General features: G+C 43.5%; 3 protein-coding genes across 5 annotated transcripts in view; 1 reads left to right on the top strand and 2 right to left on the bottom strand.

Annotated features, from left to right (window-relative positions):
- Positions 1 to 1545: 1545 nt before the first annotated feature.
- Positions 1546 to 5489, bottom strand: ccdc107 (coiled-coil domain containing 107). Of its 2 annotated transcripts, none has more exons than XM_008316048.3 (6): positions 5312 to 5489; positions 4485 to 4693; positions 4183 to 4252; positions 3971 to 4061; positions 3438 to 3547; positions 1546 to 2720 (listed from the first exon to the last, which is right to left on the bottom strand). In XM_008316048.3, the coding sequence occupies exons 1-6, from the start codon at positions 5451 to 5453 to the stop codon at positions 2380 to 2382; spliced, it is 963 nt and encodes a 320-aa protein (XP_008314270.1). In that variant the 5' UTR covers positions 5454 to 5489; the 3' UTR covers positions 1546 to 2379. The 2 variants fall into 2 exon arrangements, 1 of the variants encoding a protein (XP_008314270.1); XR_003050349.1 differs by having other exon boundaries at positions 2579 to 2720; positions 3105 to 3547.
- An 89-nt stretch (positions 5490 to 5578) lies between these two features.
- Positions 5579 to 8791, top strand: glipr1a (GLI pathogenesis-related 1a). 2 transcript variants are annotated; one of them, XM_008316049.3, is made up of 8 exons: positions 5579 to 5716; positions 6215 to 6312; positions 6515 to 6714; positions 6885 to 7133; positions 7435 to 7547; positions 8051 to 8136; positions 8227 to 8253; positions 8426 to 8791. In XM_008316049.3, exons 3-8 carry the CDS (start codon positions 6538 to 6540, stop codon positions 8569 to 8571), a joined length of 798 nt encoding a protein of 265 aa, XP_008314271.1. In that variant the 5' UTR covers positions 5579 to 5716; positions 6215 to 6312; positions 6515 to 6537; the 3' UTR covers positions 8572 to 8791. The 2 variants fall into 2 exon arrangements, with proteins under 2 accessions (XP_008314271.1, XP_024913468.1); XM_025057700.1 differs by lacking the exons at positions 5579 to 5716; positions 6215 to 6312 and having other exon boundaries at positions 6446 to 6714.
- krr1 (KRR1 small subunit processome component homolog) overlaps positions 8752 to 10186 on the bottom strand; it is a 16405-nt gene continuing 14970 nt past the window's right edge. The window contains 4 exon segments of the mRNA XM_008316050.3: positions 8752 to 9146; positions 9256 to 9352; positions 9532 to 9609; positions 9698 to 9868. Of these exon segments, the coding sequence (XP_008314272.1) occupies positions 8998 to 9146; positions 9256 to 9352; positions 9532 to 9609; positions 9698 to 9868 (495 nt within the window). The 3' untranslated portion in view covers positions 8752 to 8997.

Below are 10186 nucleotides of genomic sequence, written 5' to 3' on the forward strand. Positions count from 1 at the left end.
GGGGGAGAGGGGGGGGGGTGAGCTCCGGGGGAAGTGGGGGTGAGGGGGGTAAATACAATAAACTACAGTGTGTTATATTTCTCTATCTACACTTCACATGATTAAAATATACATTCAGTCATATAATAACAGAACTGACATATAACATGAGTAAAATGAACAAATAAACAAGAATATATATATATACATATACATATACATATATATATATATATATATATATATATACAGCACATATAAAATAATTGGCCTGATAACTGTTCTGGTTCCATTCAACAACAACAACAAAAAGAAAATAAATCATAAAACAAGGATAGTATTACTGCGTTTGTGTAGTAATCAAGCAATACCTGCATTTTTCTGTGTAATTCCAGAAAGTACACAATGTCAATATTTGTAGTATTTTTAATATTTCTATTAGACTTATTTTTTGGGGGGGGTGAAGGGAGGTTGTTGCCGTGACTTTCCTCCATAAGAAAACACATATTAATGTCCTTCATGAGTTAATCTAATATTTATTATTATTATTTCTACAGAGGCTAACGCTACAGTAGCAGGTGATGCTAACAGAGGCCTGCGGCCGAGTGAGGCACAGATGTCGGTGCTGTAGATGCTACAGACTCCGCTGTTTCATACCGTTCTTTACTTAAGATTCGTGTTGGGTTTGTTTTTTGTTTTTTAATGTAGAATTTACGTTGAATTCTGCTGCTCTGTTTGAGTGTGTTGTCGTTGCTGCTTATGTGTTCCGATGGCGCCATCTTTAGGTAAAAATGGCTGCTGTACTAAGATACTGCATATGAATAGCCGATAAAAAACGTTTTTCTTTTAAAAGAAACATCCATTTTATATCACCAGGAAATGTTTAAACACAAGAGACGAGTATTTTAAATATTATTTAAATGGCGTAAATGTTTTTTACCTTGTTGTTTCCTGAAGGGCCGTTTGTTTGTTTGAAGGGAAGGAACTCATGTTTCTTTACAGACATCGTGTGGTTCATGCAGGTGTTTCTGACGTTAAGTTTCACCATGAAAAGTGTCGACAACTCTTTTTTGTAGTTTTATTCATTATTTGTTGTGTCGAAGTCACTTCTACTCGTCTTTAACTTTCTTTCAGTCTTTACAACATCACTCCAAACATTTTGTTTCGCCGCGATATTTGAATCCTGTCCGGACATGCGCAGTAAGATGGAACAGGGCGGAACCGGAAATGATTATGATCGCCCAAACATTCTGAAGCTTTTGTCGCATAACGTAATATTTGTAATATTTCTCTTTCAAATAATACTTTCCTAATCCTTAGTTTAAGACAGTCGTTTGTGTAAACAATGAATGTATTTACAAAACGCTTAGTTTCATGAGGCGTTTATGGTCCCTTGAAATTTCACTATTCAAAACAAATGTTTGGGGGTTTTTTTATATTATTTATAGTTCGTCCGATGGTTTTTACGCAATACTTTAAATACTGTACCTTTCGTATAAAGTTCTATGTGAGAAAACTAAAAACGTTTGTGTGTTCTGTTCTCATGTCCCGTAGATCCAAACCTGCTTTTAAGAGTATGTTTATTTAAGCTGCCAGGAAAAATACAAAACTTCATCAACAAATAACGACTACAGGCTGAAAGGAAAATTAAATTAAGGCTGAAAAAAATGACTCCATATTAGTGAGAGACACAGAGACAGACGTTTAACTGTAGTGGTGACAGGAATAAAGACTCACAGATCAGACAACTGCAGTATTTTGTTTTACAGAAAACGTGCTTTGTCAGAATGAGCAGCAAACCAATCATCATGCACAAAATATAAAATATCCAGACGTACAACGATTAGAATGGAGCTCACACTGAGTCACAGCCAGCGGCACGTCGACTACATTTAAATGAATATTTTAAAAAACTAAGACTTTAAAGCATCACATTATGACAAACTAAATAAACTCATAACTTGCTCATGACAAGACTTGAAACACATCCTAGATCATGTTCAAAGAGTTGGAAGTTCATTCCCTAGAGTTGATTTTTATGTGAAAAGAGATTTGACGTCAGTGTGAAGTTAAAACACTTTTATTCACTCATGATTCACCAGCCATTCACACTCACATTCACACCCAAAGTCAATCCAGAGTGTAGTTTGTGGACAGTGGGATGAAGTCCCTGAAGGAAACACACACATAAAGAGAACATGCAAACTCCACCGGGGAATTGAACCATTGACCTTTTACCTGTAAGGCAGGAGTACTTGACTCATGAAGCTGTTCTTCCTTGTTAATGAACTAAATGTCTTCAATGAACAAGTTAAGAGCACTGTTGAAGAAACTCCTTTAAATAATAAATAATCCTAATAAAAGAACGTTAATAAACTATTCCTGTAGGGGGCAGCCATGTCATTCAGGCTTGTGGCGTCGTCTCAGGCCAGATGCATCAAAAACCTTCTCAGTATCTGTCTCACAAGAGTCTTCTAGTGAAGGCATCAGCTCACAGTCCTCCTCCTCTTCCTCCTCCTCCTCCTGCTCGTCTAAAACATCTTTTGGCTTCACCTCCTGGTCACAATCCTCAGGTACAAGCTCCTTCATCTCCTCCTCATCTTCTTCTGTAGCATCTGAATGTGTCTGATAGATTTTCTCCATCTCCTCTGCCGGTCCAGGCGTCTCACCGTCCGACAGCGTGTATTCACTGGCCCCGAGAGACTCGATCAGGTTGTCAAGGTTACGCTCACAGGACGCCTCTGAAAAAATAAATCAAAGTGTGACAACTGAGTAACACTGATATTATATTACATTATCATAATATTATATAATATTATAACATATAATATATATGAAGTTTTTTCTATATATTTCTGGATCAGAAATACCAATATGAGTAACGCCGACATTATATTACATTATCATATTATTATATAATATTATAACATAATATATGAAGTTTTTTCTGTATATTTCTGGATCAGAAATACCAATATCAGCAGGTAGGTGTCAGTGTTTCTCACTATTCTGTTCTATCTTTGACTGATCCAAATGATGGAATTATTATTATTTTTAATTATTAAGAAAAAACGTCCAACAGTCGCAGTGAAAGTGAAGGTGTGTGTGAGTCCACACATCCATACATGTTCTCATGACTCTCGTGTCCTGCTTTGACCTGTGTCTGGATCTGACGGACATGTAAAAGCTGTGGTGAAGTGAGTCCAGTCTTCATGTAAATCACTGTAACAACAACAACAACAACAACAACAACAACACACTCTTGGGGTTTTTTTCGTTTACTGTCCAACGTTCTGGTCGATCTGCTCTGATTTTCTGGCAAACGAAGTGTGAAACTGGATGCAAATCATCTTCCACACTGGTGAAGCGGCGGCTGAGTTCACTGCACCGTGATTGGACGGCCACACTGAGCAGCATTATCATCATGAAAAATAAACACAGAGGACGTTGGTGCCCACCGTTGAGGTTGAGGGGGGGGCAGTCCATCCCTCTCTTCTTCATCAGGTACCGGATGGTCTGTAGCTGAGACATGATCTCAGTCTTCTGCTCCTGGGCCACGGTCTTCACACTAAACAGGAAGGACAAGTTCAGAACACAACAGCCAATCAGGGGGCAGATGGTTGGGGTCATTATACAATGACCCCAACCATCCTAACAGATAATTATATATGTGTACATATATATTTCTCTCATGTTTTCCTGTATATGTCCAAGCTTAAGTTTAACGGTGGAAATTCCAACATTTGTGTGCAACTTGAACGCACCATTAGCTGCAGTCACAAACAGAACAGAACTCCTCTGTTTTACCGGCGATGTTTGTCGCCTCGTGTCGTCACCAACTGAACTCATCGGCAGGAAATGTTTCATTAGCGACTGCTACACTTCCCAAACCAATCAGTGCTTCTCCAGAACCAAACACTACAGGGATCTGGGCTGTGGTTCCTGCAGTGAGGATCCAGTTTCATGAAACCTGACACCAGTAAACACTCACCAGTTGGTCAGAGGGTCCAGCTGAGTGAGGATGGAGTTGAGCATCCTCTCAGTCTGAGCCAGCCGTTGTTCCAGCTCGTTCAACTGGTTTTCTTCATCATCATCATCATCATCGTCGTCGTCGTCGTCATAAAACAAACAAACCAGTCCAGTTCAGCTCCAGTGACAACCAATCAAATCAGCAGAACTGAAACTGAACGGCTGCTCACCGACCTGCCTCGGCGGATTTCTTCGCTCCTTTGGTCAGTTTGTCCTTCTGTGCCTGGTCGTCAGCTGACTTGATCTGAAGGTGGAAAAAAAAAAAGGTTCAACAAATAAACAACGGTCATTTGGTCGCAGTCTTATTGTCAAGAATCTGGTACGATACGTATCACGATACAGGGGCAACGATACGATATACTGCGATATATACTGCGATACTACAGTCACAACAATATTAGGTTACAGTACAGACATCTGTGAGGTAACCCTACTGTACACCTGCCTAAAACTTTTGCCCTGACGTCTGACCTCACCTTCAGAAACTTGTAGGCCGCAAACACGCCCACTCCGATGGCGTAGAGCGGCATCAGCGTGAAGACGTAGCCCTTGTTGTTGCTGTTTGACTTGAACTTGTCGCTGTTCTTCATCTCCTGCTCCATCAGCTTCTTCATCTGCTGCATGTTCTCTGGGCTGGGACCGGACCCATGGACGGCCTGACCTCTGACCCCAGCCGGTCCAGGACCTGTGTACAGAGAAAGGACGAAGTCGTCACGTTAGCTGCTGTGCGTTTAGCAGTTCCGTATTCAAACCGGAGACCAGTGACGGACACTGGGATTCAGCAGCAGAATTATCGGTTAATTTTTGTAAACACATTTTAAACCAAACATAATCTCTTGGTTAATTTACTGATTGTGACTGATACTGGTTCTGATCCATTCCAAATTCTATGGATTGGTTATTAAATGTGGGACTTTTAGCCTGATCTCTTTGGGAAGGTGTGTCTGTGGGGGGGGAGGGGGGAGTCTTAAAAATATACAAAATTGGATAAAAAACTGTACAAAATCATTCCCTGTTTAGCGGAAGCCCCGGTGTGAACAGAGCAGCGCTTTAACCAACGTAACGGTGGCTAACGCTGTTCTAAGTTTCAGCTACAGTTGTGTCTAATTCTTAACCATTTCCGGTTCGGTCTCTCCGGTCTCTCAGCCTGTCTCCTAAGTGGACTTTTACTTTGAGGACGCTTAAAGAGTGAAAAACGACCCGTACTGTAGTAAAATGTCCGGGCGTAGGAACCATGTCGCTGTGGTGCGTCTTCACTTCACCACCGCAGCCAGAAGTGGCCTTAAAACCGTTCCACACCAACCTTTTCTGGAATATCGAGGGTCCATCCTCGTGTCCTTCGTCCCGGCTCCGCCGCCGACCCCGAGCATTCTGGGCAGGACGACGAACGTAAACAGCACGGCCGTGAAAGCCAAGGCGACTTGTTGTGATGTTGACAAAACCATCCCGCCTAGTGTCGCTGTGAAGCCACGGTACACGGGCCGAACACCGCTGACAGTCGGGGTGTGAGGGGCCGGAGGACGGGGTGAAGACAGGGAGGGGACACCGAGCAGCTAAGAGGCTGGGGGGTGGACGCAGTCTGACATTTGAGAAGAAAAAGCAGCCTGTTCCGAGGAAAACAGCTGCGTCCCTCTGCGCACGGAGATCACTTCCGGTTAAACAATTCACAATAAAAGTAAAGAAAGCGGAAACAGATGGAAGTTTTAAAGTAAATAAACCCTTTTAACTTGTCTTTTTTTAGACATGGGTTGACGTGTGTCGGTTTCCCGACAAAATGTGTACGGAATCACGAAAGTTAAAACCAGAATGTAGACCGGAAGTAATCGTAATCATAAATGTATGGACGTAGAATGTGCGCATGTTCAGAAAAGGACGTGAGAAGTAGTATGTTGTTTTTGTTTATATAAACATAAAAAAAGGTTAATTCGCAGGTTATTCAGTGCAAAATCTCAGTGAAACTACAGGTGTCGCTATATTCAACATTTTGAGGTTTATTTGTTTTGTTTTTTTCGAACGTTGGGTCAGTGAACGCAGCAACACGTTTTGCTTTGACGGGATATTATTATTATTGTTATTATTATTATTATTTTGACATAGCTCAGTAATAAACAGAAGTTCAGTCTCTGCTCTTATCAACACTGCCATCTATCGACCCAGTCATGGTCATTACACCTTCCTGTGACGTTTGTGGTTTATTTTCTTGCAGATGGAAAACAAAGACATAAGAACGATTTAGGCGTCGATTGACTGACCTTTGACCTTGTCAAACTACACATGCATTTATGCCACAGCACTGACGTCACAGTGAGTAACTCAGTGTGTTACTGTGTTACTGTGTTACAGCCCTGGAGGCTGTGACAGACCTGTTTCCTCTTTATTTATTTTTTGACTTGTTTTAACTTTATTGCTGCTCGGCTCAGAGATGAGCAGCGCGGCATCTGCTTCCTCCTCCAAGGTGTCATTTCCTGTGTCACGGTGACAAAACCACAGCTTCTGCTTTTTTCAGTCGTGGAAACCCGTCCTTCAGTCATGGTTCTGGTTGTGGCGACCACCGTGTGGTGGACCTGGACCGTCCTGGATGTGGCCGCAACCTCCTCAGTCAAACTGCCACAGATCAGCGACCGCGCGTTCATCGATGAGTGTGTGACGGAGCACAACAAGGCGCGGACATCCGTCAGTCCGCCGGCCTCCAACATGCTGTACATGGTAGGTGACGGTGACACTAGGTTGAACACTGCAGCAGAGCAGGGTTCATGTTTGAGTTCATGTGGATGTGAATGTTAATATAGTTTACCTGGTTAATTAAGTGAATTCATATGATCAAAACTGAAGTGGAAAAAAAGAGCAGAAGATTTTGAAAGATTTTGTTTCCACAGACGTGGGACGAAGGACTGGCCGTCACTGCCAGAGCGTGGGCCAAACACTGTACGTTTGAACACAACATCTATCTGGACGACGCCCGCAGGATGCACCCCACCTTCTCCTCTGTGGGCGAGAACATTTGGACGGGTCACCCACCGTCAGAGTTCGTGCTCAAGAACGCAATAAAACACTGGGTTGACGAGAAAATGTTCTACAACTACTCTGAGAACAGCTGCAGTAACATGTGTGGCCACTACACACAGGTCTGCACTGACTGAGTGTGTGTGTGTGTGTGTGTGTGTGTGTGTGTGTGGGCGGGGCGTGTGTGACGTGATAACAACAAATCCACCTTTACTGATGTACCATACAGAAAAGTTGTGCTCAAACTATGGTATGTGTACCATTTGTTGTACTTTGTCTCCCCCTTGTGGTAGAAAGATGACAGTGTCTGCTTGAGTCCAATTAAATGATAAGAAATGTTTTTTCTTTGTCAACAGAGTTCAGTTCTGGCGTGTGTGACCCGCCTCTCACTTCATAAACGTTTCCGTCTCGTCTGTCCTACAGGTGGTCTGGGACCAAACCTACAAGGTGGGCTGTGCCGTGGAGCTGTGTCCCAACGGTGTCCGTCAGTTTGACCACAGACCGTCAGTTCTTTTTGTCTGTAACTATTCCCCAGGGTAAGTTATTTGACATGAACTCAACATTGAACTGAGTAGGAATGAGAAGATATCTATACACAGCTACACTGGGGGGGGGGGGGGGGGGCGGTGACCTGACTGTAGTATCACAGTGTATCCTGTGACATGCTAACAGCTGATTGGTCCCTCCTACTGGTCACAGTCACATCTTCTTCTTCTAACACAGTTCCCCTTGAACGTAACATAATGTATTTTTTAAAAAATTGTTATAAAAAAACGTTTTAATACTTTAGTTTATGAAACTGCTGCACAGACTTTATTAACTGTCTTTTTAAGCTCCTGACGGGCCACACACAATGACGTGGCTGCATTTGGGCCCCGGGCCTTGGGTTTGACAACAGTTCCAGACTTTGAACAAGGACATGAAACCAACAGTGACTTTGGTTCCTGTCATTGTTCTGTCTTTTAAATGCATTGTGACACAGAGGTCATTAAGCGTCACCTGACCTCTGACCTCTGACCTGACTCTCCCGCCTGTACAGCGGTAACCTGAACGGACGTCGACCGTATGAGTCCCGGGGAGCGCCGTGCTCCGAGTGCGAGGACTCCTGTGAGAACAAACTCTGTCGTGAGTGTTTACGTCACCTCACCCCGCAGTACCTGAGTACACGAAGTAATACTTTAAATAAAATGTACTTTTTAAAAAATATCTCCACAGGAAACAAAGAGCGAGACACGGAGAGAAGTGAGTAACGACAAAACACAAATACACATTTTAATATCTCTTCTCTTCAGGATCAACAGAAATGATTGTACACAGTACTGCACAAAGTACTCCACGACACCACACAGTACTGTTTACAGTACCCAGTACTGCACTGCAGGTCATAGTTGTTTCAACAACCCTCTCCCCCCAGGATACACCTGGAGACCAGACTGGGACCCCAGCCCAGAGACCAGGTACCTGGACATCCTGGTGGTCCGACCCGTGGCCCTCATTTGTACCTTCTTGGCTGCGTACGCTGCCCACTACTTCTACCCCAACGCCTTTTGCTACGAGTAGACCTCAGTCTGTAGACCTCAGTCTGTAGACCGACAGTCTGTAGACCGACAGTCTGTAGACCGACAGTCCGTAGACCGACAGTCCATAGACCTCAGTCTGTAGACCTCAGTCTGTAGACCGACAGTCTGTCCAAAACAGCCATACAGAAGATGAAGAAATGTTTGTTCTTATTTTTTTTCCCCTGACTTTTCACACACGTCTGAGGACAGAACAGAAAATATAAATATTGAAACAGACAAACCTGGAACAAAAACAGTGATTCGTGAACGGATCCTGTGACAATTCTACAAAACTGTTTAAAAAAAAAAGAAAAAATAATAAAAAATTCTACAAAGTCAAAAAGTCTGAGTTCTGGTCCAGATCCAAAGACTGGTCCCTGCTCCGTCCAATCACTGAAGACTGTCGTGTTCATCAGAGCCGCTGAAGTTATCCTTTACCCTTAGCTTTCTTCTTGTTAGCATTAGCATTAGCAGCAGCAGCAGCAGGGTTGAGTGGAGGAGCGCCCAGTTTCTTGGTCTTGGCCTTCTGTACTTTGGCTTTGATGGCTTCGATGTCCAGCTGTGTATCTGCTGCAGCTGCAGGAGGAGGAGGAGGAGGAGGAGGAGGAGGAGGAGGAGGAGGAGGATCAGTGATGTGCTGGTGTCAGCAGGGTCTCTTTACCTGTACGTGTGTGTGAAGTTTTACCTTTGTTGCTCTTCATCATTAAAGGCTTTTCTTTTGGAGGAATGAAGGCTTTGTTTCGTTCTTCCTGTTTCTTGGTCAGAGCCTCGGTCTGTTTGACCTGAGAAGAGGAGGAAGAGGAGGAAGAGGAGGAAGAGGAGGAAGAGGAGGAAGAGGAGGAGGAGGAAACAACGCTGGTGTTAAATCAGGAGTTCACATATATATATATATATATATATATATATATGTGTATATATATTTTTGTTATGTAAAACATATACTTGTGTGTCATGAACGCACCTTGATTTCCTCCATCTTCTTCCTCCTCTTCACACTTTCACGGAGGAAGAATTCTCCCGTGGCCAGTTCTCTGTCCACCTGTAACGTCACCGATCAGTGGTCAAACTAAAACGTCAACGTCGTCATTAAAAAAACAACCACTTCAGTATTGAAGTACTGCTCAGACCTGACTCTCAGGCTGCGGCGGAGGGAACGGCGTGTACTCCTTCTTCATGCTCTTCTTCTTCGGCTCCTTGCGTTTAGCCAGGTTCTTGTGACGGAACTTGGGCAGAAAACGTTCCCAGTTCTGTGTCCGCAGCTCTGGGTCTTTGGACAGTTCCCGTTTGATCATGAGCGTCTGTGAGAGACAAGTGTACAGCACCGGCAACGACTGAGAACAGCACCAGGTAGTACCGTAGATACACTGTACATGTACTGATTAATCATGATTAATCGTTTACTATGAACTCTACATATTTTTAAACTTCAGGAACCGGAGGTTCTGAGAAGATGGTTTCATGTGGACAGTGACCCCTGAGGGAAAAAAGGGCCGTCTCTTCTGTGTCCTCAGCCCCAGGTTGAGCCAACCATGACTGTCAAACCCGGAGAGCTGGATCTCAGTCAGGTGATCGAGAACAAGGATGGAAAATGTCTTCATTGGACACGAGAACAGCCG

Source organism: Cynoglossus semilaevis, chromosome 8, assembly GCF_000523025.1.
Source record: "Cynoglossus semilaevis isolate Cse_v1.0 chromosome 8, Cse_v1.0, whole genome shotgun sequence".
NCBI lineage: Eukaryota > Metazoa > Chordata > Actinopteri > Pleuronectiformes > Cynoglossidae > Cynoglossus > Cynoglossus semilaevis.